Source organism: Neolamprologus multifasciatus, chromosome 15, assembly GCF_963576455.1.
Source record: "Neolamprologus multifasciatus chromosome 15, fNeoMul1.2, whole genome shotgun sequence".
Taxonomy (NCBI): domain Eukaryota; kingdom Metazoa; phylum Chordata; class Actinopteri; order Cichliformes; family Cichlidae; genus Neolamprologus; species Neolamprologus multifasciatus.
In genome coordinates, this window is record NC_140453.1 from 7,920,503 (window position 1) to 7,935,587 (window position 15,085).

Sequence of the window (15,085 nt, forward strand, 5' to 3'; positions counted from 1 at the left end):
CCATTTTATCAGCAGCTCCACAGGTGAGCCCGTCTCATTTCACAACGGTGTCTCGTACCACGTCGAGCTAATGCCAGGTCTCTTCCTTCAGTTATTTCACCTCCCTCCCTCTTCACACTGTGCTTCTGTTCTTTCTTTCCCCTTATACACCTCTGGGATATTTCAGCTTTTGAGGTGAGATGTGACACAATTAAACGTCTCCCCTTCCTGCCCAACTCTTTCACCGGGCATCGGGGGTGGGGTCCTTGCGGTGACCCCACCTTCCGGTCATCCCCTCAGCCCGTTAGCCCGCTCAGCACAGCGCACTTAATCCCGGCCGTGCCAAGGTAGACCAGTCAAAATGTAATTTTCTGCAAGATTACACATGATAATGACTCGCTTTGGAGGGCCGCCATAAATAATGACTTCCAATTATAGATGCATAACTATCGATCTGTCAACAGAAGCACCGAGGAAGAAGAGAGAAGCCCGGGGGTTGGGTGGTGGTGGTGGTGGGGGCAGAGCTGGACAGATGTTGTGTTTACTGACATTTTTTTTTTTTTGGGGGGGGGGGGGGGGGGGGGGTAGCATGCAGACAAAAAAAGAAAAAAAACAGAGGACGCTGCCGCAGACACACTTAACAACTGCCCAACCGCTTTACAAAGTCTTACATGAAGGCTCAGAAGCAAGTGTTGATGTGAGACAATAAAATAAAAATAAAAAAAAGCCTGAAAGATGAGTTCACCTGGGATCAGAGCAGACCTTCACCTGCTCTGGCACACACACACAGACACACACAAACACACACTTCTGCTCCAATTCAACACCACACTGGACTGTTTCGAAGGAACAAAAACAGAAAACACACACACACACACACACAAAACCACATCACCAACACATTTGCTGCAATTAAAAGAAACCTCGCATCTACTACTTCTTCGTCCGCTCAGCCTTATTGCGCTCGCTCAGTACTCACTGTCAGTTTCATGCACTGGCTGGCTGGCTGGTCCTCCGCTCTATAGCTGCAGTCAGTCAGTCTCAAGGACAAACGCTCCAGCTCTCCTCGCCTTCGGTCTCTGTAGCTCAGCGATGCAGCAGCACGCGCACGCACGCACACACACTCCCAACACACAAAAATTTCATAAACACACACATTCCCCTCACCCTCCCTCCCTCTCTTTCTGTTCTCAGCGTCTCACTCTGATCCAGTGCTGAGTTTACCTGCCTACCTTGCTCGCAGGGGGAGTCCTGAGAGAGTGTGTCAGACAAAAAGTGTGTCTAAGAGCAGGGGTGGGTGGTGGGCAGACTGTTGGAGGGGTGAGGGAGAACACAAGCCAGTGTACCCTTATATGCAGAGGGAGGAGGTGAGTAGAAGGGAGGGTAGAGGACACACAGGGTTCCTGTATTCCCACAGATACAGAGGAGGGATTTCTATTGCAGCCTTGCAAAAGATGGGAGAAAAAGAGAGGAGGGAAGAAGACGGAGAGAGCGCGAGCATCATATTTCAGTGATGTTGAGTCAGCATGTGCATGGGATGTGTGCGTTTATAGAGTTGGAAATATTTCGAGGCCACGTTCTTATTTGCAGGGAGGTGCGACCGTGCCGTCTCAAGAGCAACCAGAGAAGAAAGTTCTCCTGGTTTGTACTTAAAGGGCTCACATCCTGATCGGAGTAAGTTGCCTCACTGATGATGTACGTTTTACAACTTGATTTCAGTGTCCTAAACGACTGCAGATCCTGATGCTCTGTTCAACCAACTTTAAAGCCTCAAAAATATTGGTTTATCTCCACAGGACAACTCTCAAAATTCAATCCCGTTGTTGTTAATATGGGTGAATTAGTAAAAGAAATTAAACACTTAAATGCTGCATAAACTGCTGCTTTATTAAACCACTAATCTACATAATAATATGCAAGTAAAAAGAGCCCATCATCAGGCCGAAAAAAGAAGAAACACAAAACCCATCAAAGTTCTATAGGCAGAAAAACATAAAGAAAATCAGCAATTTGGTACATTTTGGTGTAAGGAAGGCGCTGGTCGAGAGAAAAAGGCCTGAAAAACAACAGAAGAGAAAATTTGACAATCGCAGAATTCCTTTTCCTTGACAAAGAAAAACCTTTTCACAATAATCCAAGACAGGAACACTCTCCAGGAGGTAGGTATATCATTGTCAAAGTCTACAATCAAGAGACGCCTTCATGAAGGGAAATACAGGGGGTTTACGACAATGTGCAAACCAACGTTTAACCTTCAGAACAAGAAGCCCAGATTAGACATTTAAAACTATTAAATTTCTTTTAAACAAACAAAAAACATAGATGTCCCTAGTGGAAACAGTTGATTTATGGAGAAGATAGGAAAGGTTCCAGATAGGTTCCAGAAGAGCCTGGTTACTTGGAGTAACCTGCTGTAGTGATGATGATGTGGCTGCTCACCGAAGCAGCAGGATGAACTTCAACAGGCTCTGTGAAGTGTACAGAGCAATAGTCTCTGTGCGGATTCAGCCAAATGCTGCAAAGCTGATTGGACAGCGCTTCACTGTACGGATGTATAATGACCAAAACATACTGCAAAAGTAACCCAAGAACTTTAGGTCAAAGAAATGTAGTGCTCATAAAAATGCTGAGTCACCTTAACCTAAGTAATCAGGCTTTTTCCCCCTTTCTTCAAAATCCATCCTCTACCTGGGGCTGCAGTAAAAATGTAGAGATTTTTTTTTTATCAAATTATAATCATCAGGAAGGTTACCTTTGAGCCTTCTTACAAAAAAAAAAAGACAATCTAAAATCAAATTAATAAACAATTAATGCGTTAGTCTTTTTTGCTTAGTTACAGATTTAACAGTTTTGGTTTACAGAGGCTAAATTTCTACTGTACACGCTTTTCTTCCACATCAGAGCTCCACTCACATGTCTTTAAACTGTCACGAGTTTAATGAGGTAAGTTAGGTCCTAAGGTTAAAAGCTGTTCAGAGGAAATACTGCTACACTTTAAATATCCTGCACCATTTCTAATCAACATCTTTCTATTTTTTTTCTGGCCCCTTGTTCTCTCAGCTGCACTTAAATTTACTTTAGCTATATATCCACAACAATCCGCTGTGTCTGGCCAATATGCTAATGGGGTTAAATTACCCAACAGCTGCATAGTAAATAATACAATTAGGTAAGCAGCCAACTTATTTTAATAAATGCGTCTGACTTCCTGTGTTGTGCCGCAGGTGTCTGATTAGACGTTAGCCAGCCCGCACTTCCCCACAATCCTGCGAAAAGGTCTAATCAAGCAAATTAAGCGGAAAGCACCGGTTAAACACAGGTTCCTTCCTTCAAGTGTGTGCACTGAAACGCCAAAATGCTCATATCATACCGTGTGACTGTGTAAAGTCGCAGAGCGTGCTTACTCTTGGCTACGTTTCCAGCAACACTGTTTAAAAACCTTAAATAACGTTCGATGAAACGAAAAGTAGGGTGTGGTGAAACTTCGGGCTTCGTGTGCAAATGTGTGCATACTGGTGCTAAATGAAGAGAAATTTGTAACTTGGATTTTCAGCCTTTTTCTCTTTTTTTGGGAGAGAGATTAAAAACATTCTCATGACAAGATTTCTCCAATTAAATCAACAATTAAAAAAGGAATTGGGCGGGGAAAACATCCAGATATCCAAACTTACATCAATAAAGCGTACCCTAAATTCATTACAATTTAAAAAAAAAAATAAGAATAATCTTGAGGTATAGCCTTCTCAAACAATTGATTTTAAAATTATTGTGCAACATCAGACAAAAACCCTATCATTGATTCACTAACCAACACGGCCCGACTGAAAAACCGCTGCCGTCGTCACTGGCGACCTGAAGCAATACTATTTGTATGTAGTCAACAGCACCCCAGTTCTCTGACCAGTAACACTGGCATCTGAGGTAACGGATGAGACATCACATCACATCACTTTCTCCAACATGGAGTTTCTCAAGAAGACGCGTTTGCCATTCTTGTCTGTGGATCACTTTCCGTCCTTTACTTTCACATGTTAAGGAGTCTGTGCAGAGATCTCAGTCTTCTTGCAGTTTCCCCAACATGGGAAAGTTTATTTTTTGTTTCATCTCAGGTCGTTTGCTACGATGAGCAGCGTCCTTCTCTTGTTGTTCGTGCGCCTGGATTATTCCAGACCTTTGTGTGTGTGTTTTTTGAAAACCCTGAGGAGAATTTCATCTCGTCCCTCCTTGGTGGGGTATATTATCATGACCTCACTCTTTGTGTTCAGCTGAAACCCAAACCCGTGCCTTTAGGTCTCTGGGTGGCCCGGATGGGCTCGGTAATGCCTCTTCCCTCAGGACCCAGGCCCATCCCTGGACTCCAACCCATGGTTTGCAGCATGCGGTTCCCCATGTTGGTCTCAGGGATCGGAGGTGCGTTCTCCGCGACCACTCCTGAAAACAAAGTTCACAGATTAAAGAAAGCTAATAATTTCTGTCTACGCATCCTCACTCATACCATGTTAAACACTGCGTACAAGCGTCAGCTATAAAGGAGATCTTCAAAGCAGCTCAGACAATGTACGCGTGAAATGAGTAAATAATAAAGTTAGTTTGACGTCATGTCCCACAAACAGTTTAAACACAAAGCTAGAGACAGTTATAGCGCAGTAAACAACTTAACATAACAGGAAATTCAATCACAGGTAAGTGCTACATAAACTCTTCTGATTACTTTCTCTCATTGCTATGTATTACTATTGCTATGTCTGTGAATGGAGTTCACAGTGTAAGGAGTGCTTCGAGTACCAAGTCAGAGTAAAGAATTTTTATATATTATTTATTTATTTATTATCTATTTATATAAATTTCAGTCCATTTAGCTGAGACTGTACTAGAAGGTGAAAAAGTACTGGTGGCTGCCAGTGATACCGTCTTAGTCTCCTGGTAGATGTGCTTTCAGGAAACTTGACCTCTAACCTTAATCTTAAAAATAAATAACTGGTTTATAAAACGATGACAAGATACATCAGAGCCAAGGATGCACTGAATACATGAAATTCCTTGAACTACACAGGAATAAATTGGCACCAGAATAATGTTAAATAACTAGTTTGTCATAGTACTATCAAACTGCTAGCTTTTTTTAAGTCATAAAAATCAAGGACAAAACATCTGAAATGTAACCAGTGGTTGGAATATTGAGGCAAAACAGCTGTTTTGAAGCTTTTTGACGTTGATATGTGCAAAACAATTAGGTCCAATATTAGATCCGTTATGTTTTAATCACACAAGCTTAGAGACCGCTCAGTGAAAAATTTGTACATCTCAACCAGTTGGTGGCTGTCGGCTGTAGCCAGGGGAAATCAGTTGCAAATAAGGTGCTGCACCAAAAACCATCTTGTATTTGCTTTGGTTGCAACACACTGTCTGCAAGAGTGCAAGACTGTCTCGCTTCAAAGTTAAAGTAAAGAATGTGCTCGGCAAGTAATTTGCAGACAAGCATGCAAACTAGTGGCGGCCTGCTTGCGAACAAAGCAATTGCAAGAAGGTTTACAGTGCAGCACCATATAGGTCTTTTTACCTACTGTCAACCTACTTACAACCAGCAACCACTCGCCAGCCTTTTTTTTTTAACATTATATGTTTGATTTGTGGCAAAACATTTTATGCTTTTTAGTCACTTTTAAAGAAATTAAAAGTGAAAAAAAAAGTTACTAGCAGTATTTTTTGGATTTACAATGCATTAACCCTAAAACATTAAAATCCTTTTTCTTGTTTACAGATCTGACGTTCTGTCTATCTGGTGGTTCAGCTTTAGTATAAACATAACCATGTAATTGACTTGGCCACATTTTCAATGGTGTAACAAATGCAAGCAGTGAAGGGAAGATCATGCGTGTCTGTCTCAGACACTGATCATTTTGTCCTCCCTCTTCCTGGAAGTTCCCAGTCCAGTCACAGAGTGCAACCTATTACCCTTTTTAATCCTCCTTTCATTTGTATGCAGGGCAGAGTAAAGCTGCAAGCTCATTTCCAGACGCGATCGTCTGAGGGTTCGAGCACGCCAGGACATTTGGCCTCAGAGTACAAATATGCGCCAAGTGAGTGTCAGGTATGTACACAAGGCAACACTGAATATGCCACAATGATACTTTGGCAGCCCAGCAGACAGTGGTAATGTTTTCCATGTGCTTGCTGGGTGTTGCCGCCTTATTTAACTGATTTTATCCAAGTTTTTAAGCAGCCACCTTAAATAAGGACCTCATAAAGTTGAAATTAATGTTTGGTTACACTTTTTTTGTCTGCCCAATTTCTTTAATGTGTGCTCCATGTCTTCTGTTTTTAAACACAAATGCTTACCTTTCTGTTGGGCCTGGGCATAAATTAAAGAAGCCTGCACCTGAGCCAAAGCATGCATGACTCTTTAACCCACAAATGACAGCCAACTTAATCTCATAAAACACTTCAGTACACTAATGTGGATACAATGTCAGCGTTTAGGTATAAATTACAATCAAAAACACGACATAGCTCCAGACTAAATACATTACAGGGCCAACATTAGCATTAACTCGTCCTTCCTCTTCCAAAAGGATAAACTGGCCCAGAGGTAAGAGGAGTCGTTTTTTTGGAGGAGGTGGAGGGGCTGAGTGGCTAACGGCTAATCCAGTATCTCTGCTGTGGCAGCGTGATTTAGCCAGCTGACTCTTGTCCAGCAAAGCTTAGGAAGGAAAGGGCTTTATTAATGAGAGAAGGTTGTGCAGGAGGGAGGATATGAAGGGAGAAAGATCCGCTTTCTCAAAAATATGCAGCTAAAGCGCACATTTCATCCCAGTCTGTACAGCAGAAGGTGTGGAGGAAAGCTTGGACATATTGAGCTCAACTAGGAGGAGGGGGAGGGGGGGGAGGAGAACAGAAGAGAGCCAAAAATACAATAAAAGGAGCAGTTGGTATAAAGTGCCAGATGGTGTGCTAGGTGAAGCTAGGTGTGCATCCAATACCTGAAGGTGCAGTGGAACCAAGGGGGGCTGCTTTGCGCCTCCGCTTGATATCCCCTGTGCAGAGCGAGCCGAGGTGTCCGCTGGTCTGTCTGTAAAACCAGTCAAGACACGCAAAAAAAAAAGATAGCACCCATTTGATCTTAAATAACAAGAAAAGATCTCATCCCTTAACAAAAACAAAAAAAACAAACAAACAAAAAACCCAACGAAGTTAAACTGTTCTCACCTGCTTGCTGTTTTTACTGAGCAGGTCCTCCGATGCCCTCTGTCTGAGAGTGGGTCCCAGTGCAACTGAAGGGGCAATGAGGGAGACACAAAAGAGCGAGTTACCCCTGGAATGAACTTTGTATTCTGCATTTTAAAGTCATTTTGGAGGCTTTTTTTTTAGCCTTTTTTAGGTCGGTGTAGAGAGGATAGGAAAGCTGGGGAGAGAGAACAGGTGAAGGAAGGACAATGAATGGCCTCTGAGTGGATTCAAACCCTTTTATTCCACAATAAAAGGAATAAAAGGGGAAAAAAAGAAAGAGAGAGACAGCTTACCTGTCCGTGTTCTCTCCTTGAGCCTGAGCTGAACCACGGCCTGTCGGAGATATTATGGTATGATTACACAGAAACTATTGCTTCGCGTCAACCACAGAAACTACTGCAGATCTCCCAAAGAAAACAGGATTATCAAGATCTTTCTCACATTAGCTAACACACAGGCAAAAACTGAATGAGGTCTCATCATGCTTCTCTGTTGTCAAATAAAATGCTTTTATGATGTCAGTATAAAATTGTAAAAAACATATTTTGATCATAACCTTGAAGGTTTTAAGTTACTCTTATTAATTTTCAACACCAAGGTTACTTATTTAAATAGCATCTTTCATAAAATGGAAAAAGTGATCATGCAGAAAGAACTCACTCGTGGGTGTCCTGAGTTTGTCTGCTCAATCTTTCGCTGAAGCCCTGACTGGAGGTTCCCTGCAGCCCTGCCTCAGGTACCTGATGGTTGCCATGAAGGCGGCTCAACCGGGCCTGGAAACCTGACAAACACCAGCGCAGGTTCATCATTATTTAACCTTACAGCGAAATCACTCAATCGGTTGGGTCAGGAACATTTCAAGGTAGCAAAACACTGATACATCTTTTGAAATCCCAGCTTATATTTCAACAGGTTTGTAAACAGAGCATTATCTACTGGAAGCTGAGGTAATCTCAGTATGATGTACAGAATTCAACAAATTTATATATAGTCCTAATTCACACATAATTACCAAAACGCTTCATTTTTATGGCCACCTTTGGAGCTTTCACAGAAATGGAAGCATAATGGAATCACCACCGTAGGTGCATTGCATTGAAACATTCTGGAGCTTTTCTTGGGCATAAACACAACAATGCTGACCAAAGAGTTTAAACTTTAACTTTTACACCCACAGTACCTTATTCCAGGCATCTGCAGTCCAGTGTTTGTGCTCCTGGATGTCTCAACAATGGTTTCTTAGCAGCTAGCCTTTCCTTTAAGCCTCGTTTTTTCAGCCCTCTGCTTATTGTCATCCTGAAGACCTTTGCCTTTAGTACCTAAAACTTTGACGCACTGCACAGCTGTTTTCTGCCTCTTCCTCTGCACATTTTCCAAACATCAGTCTCAGCAATTGATCAGTCCACAGCATACATGACCACACTGTGAGACTTTAAGTCTTGCCCAATTTTGTGTCAAAGCATACCCAGCATCAAGAAGTGCTTTAATGTAGACTCTTTCCTTTTCATCGAGTTCTCAACGATTTACCATTTTGAAAAGGATCGATGGATTTCAGACTGAATTCACTCATTTTTCTGTTTAGGAATTCAAGTGAATTAATTTGGCATCTTAATCAAAAATGAGCAACTTTAGTATTTTTTTTCTATGTTTTTTTGTAAAACAATACATTTGAAAAATCATGGCTAAGAACAACATAAAAAATGGTTTTGGTAATGACAGTACCTTTAATTTAGGGTGGCTGTGGCATAAACCTGTGGTCTAACAAATCTGCAAAGTTACTCCAGCTTTAAGTCCAGCAACTATGCTGTGTGATGTGGGCTCCAGTTTTTGGGCACTGATGTGAAAATAAATTAGGCACCAGCACCACGTTGGTTGGAGAATAGGTAGGAGATGATATGTCACGACTAACAAGGTGTGAAGGGGGGGGGGAAGCTAGATTAAAGGTACTGTCATTACCAAAACCGGAGGACACTCGAAAGACAGCTTCATGCAGCACAAGTCTGAAAAAGGTTCTTTTCGGTGCTTAACGCTGCAGACAAAGCCTTTGTTAGGAAATGTTACTCTGTTATTCCATACAACAGTTTATTGCTGTAATGCTGATATGTCAGTGTGAACCGTTTGCCTCCTAGTGGTCTGTAGTGAGACTGCAACAACTTTTCACAGTATCTTCACTTTGCTCCTCATACTAGATATTATATTACGTTATATGTAATAATAATAATAATAATAATAGATTGCATTTATATAGCGCTTTTCGGGACCCCTCAAAGTGCTTTACAATACCCTTATTCATTCACTCTCACATTCATACACTGGTGAAGGCAAGCTACAGTTGTAGCCACAGCTGCCCTGGGGCAGACTGACAGAGGCGAGGCTGCCATATCGCGCCATCAGCCCCTCTGACCATCACCAGTAGGCGGTAGGTGAAGTGTCTTGCCCAAGGACACAACGACCGAGACTGTCCGAGCCGGGGCTCAAACCGGCAACCTTCCGATTACAAGACGAACACCCAACTCCTGAGCCACGAGCAGATGGAAAGCTCCTCCTTCCATCTGCTCCAGCTAGGGGGCACCACAGGAGATTGTCGGTTTCCACCTAGTCCCCGTCCTCTCTCTGTCAAACCAACCGCATTCATAAAACTCCTCTTTGCCCATCCTCTTGCCTAGGAGCATCATATCCCAGTTCTAATCCAGCTCAGAGAAATTCAGTACATGCTTGTTTCTCCCAGTGCAAATCTGGGCATCTTTAAATGAGCTAATGACTCTTTACATCCTTTTACATACAAACCTACAGTCTGTTCTTCACCCCTCTTTAGAGCCATCATTGCTTTGGATGGTTGACCAAAAAAGGGAGGGGGAGAAAAATAATTGCCATTGTGTCCAAGTTTCTAAGTGATTCAAATGTGACTCTGAAAGCAAGCACCAGAAGCTTACCTCTCTGTGCACCAGGGCTCATGAGTGGGAAGGATCCAGTGAGAATGCTGTTAAAGACGGGGTCGGCTAGATCCAGCTCCTCTGACCCAGTCTCCCTCTCCCACCAGGGAACAACTCCTGCTATCCCACAAGCACCCCCGGGCCCCGGACCAGAGCCCGGCTCACCCTCGTAGAACCAGTCACTCTGCTCATCGTCACCTAAAAGAAGGAGTATGAAAAATGGGACCTCACAGAAAAGCTGCTTAAACTCATATACAAATTGAAATAAAAAGCAATTTCACCATATTTAGAAATAACTGGGAAGGATCAATAATCAATAACGACAAAAGAGGAGAACACAGTTTCTAAAAGCTAGCAAGATGTTTGAGAGAAGTGCTTTTATGTTGTTTTTACACCTGCGCTGTTTTTTTTCTGTTTAAACTGTACCCTGGTTCATTTCCCCCTCAGTCCAGTTCACTTGTCCAGGTGTTAACAGGGTAATCGCACTCAGGTACAGATCAAACAACCACACCAAACACTTTTGGAGGAGGTGGTCTAAGTCCGATTCCAAATGGTGTGTGAATGCAATCTGAGTCAACTACCAGGCGCATGCTGCAAGTCTGAACTAAACATCTTCACATAGCCAGGAGTGCTTTGCATTCTGGGGTGCGGCAGAGTACCATCGTTATTCACAAACAGTACAAACAGTCAGTGCGGGTTAGCAACTAGCTGTAAAATTAATGTAAATTCCCCATGTTGGACACTCAGCCAGAACACAGCACCTTCATCTTCCTGTACTTACTTTTGTTGCTCGCGCTCCAGACAAAATAAGCGGACTAAATGTTCTTACGTGGTTTGTACTGACCCATTTTGGTTCACTTTGAGTTTTTTTTTCTGCGTCAATAGAAACCAAACCACAGGAAAAAGCTACAAGTTACAAGTACAAACTCACCAACTGACTTGGACCAGAGTATGCGAGCTATAGGCATGAAAATACCCTAAAATTAGATTGTGTGCACTTCCTACAAAACACAACCCAACACAACCACTGTGTACAGATGCGGACCCTTACCCTTTCACAAAATCCTCCCCTCTGTGTGCACTTCTATGCAACATGCCAGACAGTTTTTGACACATACCTCAGTACATATCTCAGTACATACCTTGCCTCCCCTCATCATTTGTATAGAGGCCTCCATCACTGCTGTTACTCACACTGCTGGTCTCACTGAGAAAAAAAAAGGGTGGAAAAGGAAATTCAACCAAGTGTTTCTCCACTGCATGACTGTATCACAAATCCACATATATTCCATGCATTTGCAAATAACATTAATGCTAATAAATAATACCTTAGACACTTTGTGATAATATATAACACAACAGTAACGTAAACTCCTCCATGTTGAACTACTGCTGGCAACCTTAATCTTTCCTCTGCTCTGCAGCCTTGATGAGCTCAGCACAGCTATCCACCTGGTGGCAATTTTTGTTCGAGTCCCCCTTCAGCTCACAAAGGATCTCAAGAGTAGAACAAGGACTACCTCTGCCAGCTGCAGTTCATGATGGAAAAAGGCTGTCTAGCCCCAGGATGAGAGACTCCAGACAGTTCATTACCATCAAAGCCATAACAATAACCTTACTAGTAGGGAAACGCTAGATGGTAGTTAGCAAGTTTCCATTTAGATTTTTTTCAACAATTTTTCATTCAATAAAATAAGTTCCCAATACATTCTAAATGAAAGCAGTCATCAAAGAACATGCATGAGAACTAACTAGTCTGGAACTGGCAACATTTTAGCTTTAAATAGTCGCTTCTTTTTGGTGATCTATGCACCAAACACATTTCAGACATTTCAAAAACATTAAAAAAAAGATATTAATTTTAGACAACCAGCCCCAAACACTCCCTTGCCTGCAGTACCACAAACTGACACTCAGACTCCATAAAAATCGCACACAGTAGCACATACAGAGGGAGCTACAACAACGGGAATTACGAGGCATAAAAAGAAAGGCAAAACACTAACCACCTGTCACTCATGTCCTCATCCGAACCCTTTTGCTCCTCCAGCTCCATCTTGTCTTTGGACCCGTCTGTTGGAGAACAGACGGGGTCTTCACTCTCCACCACAACCCCTTCATCAGCAGCTTCCACTCCCAACCGGTGTGTCGCCAGTTTCCTCTTTTTTACTCTGTTTTTGTTTCCACTTGGCTCTACCAGTCCACCTCCGCAGAACTCCATGGCACCTCTTCCCTCACTTGCACCCAGTCTATGTGGCTTGCCACCAACACGGGCTTTGGGTACAGGCGGTGGCCCAAGCATAGTGGAGGTGGGAGGTTCTGGATCTATGGGTGGGTCCACAGCCATGCGTTTGACCTTACGTCGTCGCCTAAGGCTTCGAGTCCCCTCTGCTGAGCCCAGGACACCGAGGTCATCCGGCCAGAGCGGCCGTTTACTTCGCCCCGTGTCGGCTGTGTAGGGGATTCGCCGTTTGGGGCCAAGTTGTTCATCTGAGTCACTGTTGTCACGGGCATGGCTATTGGCAGCAGAGACTGCTCCTGTACTGGCACGGTAGTCCTACAACAAATGACACTGTGGTGAATACCAGGCTGTGATGCTGATGCTAAATTAAGACACTTGCATCAACACAAGTATGTCAGCTAAGACAGAAGCAACAGCAGTGGGGCCGGATTTATGAAACACAGACACATTTTCACCCAAATAAAAATATTTGCTATTGTCCAAAACGCCACACTATTTTAATATGTTTTGGATCTCCCCCCCGTTACATTTTTCTCCTCTTCTCAAAACAGCTACAGCGAGCCAGATAACTACATCCTCAAATGTAGTAAAACTGCCTCAGCTGGTCTTAGGTAAGACTGTTGACACAGGATTTCAAACAGATGTGTCTTGCCCACAGTCCCTATTCAATTCACCCTATCTCACCTTATGTTCCTCCACACTGGACTCTGAACCCTCACTGAGGTGGCCCGTCTCCCACGGTGGATGTGGGTTGTCTGAGCGTCGTTTCCTACCCCTCCGCTTCCGAGCCTGTCTCTTTAGCAGACAGCCCACTGCCAGTGCATGGTCACCTCCATCACCAAAACCACCACGGGCAGCTTGCTCTGAGCTCTCCTCCAGCGCTGACACCAGGTCATGGACCAGCTCGTCCATCGTTCGGCGAAAGTGCCTGAGATTAAGCAAAAAGGAGGGTAAATACCATTTTATCTCACACCAGGAGTGGACAATCGGATACCTAAAGCACTTACAAACACTAAAGATTTCGCGTGTGCACAAGTATTGGTATAGAGTATAAGAATGTAGCCATTATGTGTAGATTCCTATTGATGGGCAAACCGCAAGGAAACTTAAGAGACGACTCCTGACTAAACAGATGCAAATTGAAATGCTATCACGTCAGCTAGCTGTCGATAAGCCCAACTGACGGTGACAACTTTGGACATGGGAGTAAGCTAGCTGTAAAATATCTGAGACTATAGCCTGGTGATTATTCACATTACATAACGTCCATATCTTCCCAGCAAGCAAAGCTAGGGCTAACACACGATGGGTGCACTGCTGAAAAACAGTATTAACAAATCTCAGGCGATACTATTTAATAGCCCGCGATTGCAAGGTTCTCTAAATCGACGCTTGCTTCAGTTTGCACTTTAAGTTGTTAGCTTCGAGGGCTAACGTTTTCTTGCTACTTAGCCAAGCCCTTCCAAAACAAACCCTGAACTACAGGATTTTAAAGCTGACCAACTGCTGGTACGTAACAGCGTTAACCTGTAATAACACTCACGGCATTAACTTATGCTTAGTTTAAACAAGCGCCGTCAAAACGTAAACAACAAACACACCCTAAAATATTCAGTAGAGCTTAGCTGCTAGCCTGTTAGCGCAGCTAGCCTTCTCTCTGCCTCTAGCCGGCTGATTCACGAGAGTGGAGTGGACGTGAACAATATGTTACGTCTCCGCGGTTTCAAACACCACCTACCAGCCAGTTCCCGCTTTGCCGATGGTTTTTAGATTAGCTGCACGGAACATGAAAGCCACCAAGTGCCCGCTATCCTTAGCCAGAAACAACGGACAAACACTGACACGCCACTGAAACCATTCTGGCACAAAAGCTAACGATCAGCTAACTGGATCAATATGCGACAAGAGGAGGACACCGTGAAAGCAGCAGCAAGGTACTGTGTTGCCTTTGAGTGCTGCAGAAAATTGTACTACTAGCATTGCGATGGGAGAAAGAGATCGTCAGAACATAATAATATTAAGGAGCATTATAATTATTCAATTTAAATACGCCAAAACTGGATAAAATATATGTATGTATGTGGTTGATAACAACATGTCGTATCTATAAATATTTGCGTACCATTAACTGTCATGTATGTACACAATAACTAAAAAAAGCTGCTGTTGCAATAATGTACGTGAAGGCAACATCAAGCGCTTGACTTCCACGTGTATTTACCTGCATTGAACACTAGAGGGCGTTGTAGTATAAAACTGGATCCTATGTTTGAACTCTGTTGGGCTATGAAATACAAACCGATCATCATCCATCAGCCATCAGCCAGCAAACATTAAAACTGGTGACATTTGAAATGAATACATTTCATCTCTTTAAAATTAAATGTGCTGCTGGGAATCCTTGGCATTCGTGTGAATGTCACTTTGACACATAACACCCACCAAACAGTGTTTTAGACTAAGGAAACCCCCCCCCCTCCCCCATCCCTACCCTTTAGACGAACAAAGGTCATCAGTTCAAACACACTGTGTATAATAGTCTAATATTAATTACAGTAATCACTGGAAGAGTCTCTGGGTACTTGGGAGTCTTGGATTTCACCCAATGCAACAGGTGGTCTTATCTCAACGTGATGCGACAACACTATATTGTCAACAAAGGATCAACACCCACAACAGGTGGCACAGTCTGAACTAATGAGAC

General features: G+C 43.1%; 2 protein-coding genes across 5 annotated transcripts in view; both read right to left on the reverse strand.

The window, feature by feature from the left end:
- The window catches only part of LOC146501487 (estrogen-related receptor gamma-like), a 33,164-nt gene extending 32,041 nt beyond the window's left edge, over positions 1–1,123 (reverse strand). The window contains exon 1 of the mRNA XM_085131965.1: positions 959–1,123. The gene's annotated coding sequence lies outside the window, so the exon portion shown is untranslated. The remainder of the gene's footprint in view (positions 1–958) is intronic.
- A 722-nt stretch (positions 1,124–1,845) lies between these two features.
- On the reverse strand, positions 1,846–14,342 carry gpatch2 (G patch domain containing 2). 4 transcript variants are annotated; one of them, XM_085131958.1, is made up of 10 exons: positions 14,120–14,342; positions 13,066–13,309; positions 12,146–12,696; positions 11,282–11,346; positions 10,140–10,337; positions 7,867–7,987; positions 7,500–7,539; positions 7,186–7,250; positions 6,960–7,048; positions 1,846–4,410 (listed from the first exon to the last, which is right to left on the reverse strand). In XM_085131958.1, the coding sequence occupies exons 1-10, from the start codon at positions 14,167–14,169 to the stop codon at positions 4,241–4,243; spliced, it is 1,593 nt and encodes a 530-aa protein (XP_084988084.1). In that variant the 5' UTR covers positions 14,170–14,342; the 3' UTR covers positions 1,846–4,240. The 4 variants fall into 4 exon arrangements, with proteins under 4 accessions (XP_084988084.1, XP_084988085.1, XP_084988086.1 ...); XM_085131959.1 differs by having other exon boundaries at positions 12,149–12,696; positions 14,120–14,341; XM_085131960.1 differs by lacking the exon at positions 14,120–14,342 and adding an exon at positions 13,983–14,112.
- Positions 14,343–15,085: the final 743 nt, after the last annotated feature.

What these genes read in the sequence shown, in the direction of transcription:
- gpatch2 (XM_085131958.1), bottom strand. Translation starts at nt 14,169, where the DNA reads ATGTTCCGTGCAGCTAATCTAAAAACCATCGGCAAAGCGGGAACTGGC. An exon ending in CCAGTGTGGAGGAACATAAG is followed by an intron (nt 12,697 to 13,065) that starts GTGAGATAGGGT and finishes CATTTGTTGTAG; the next exon opens with GACTACCGTGCCAGTACAGG. An exon ending in AAATGATGAGGGGAGGCAAG is followed by an intron (nt 10,338 to 11,281) that starts GTATGTACTGAG and finishes TCCTTCTTTTAG; the next exon opens with GTGACGATGAGCAGAGTGAC.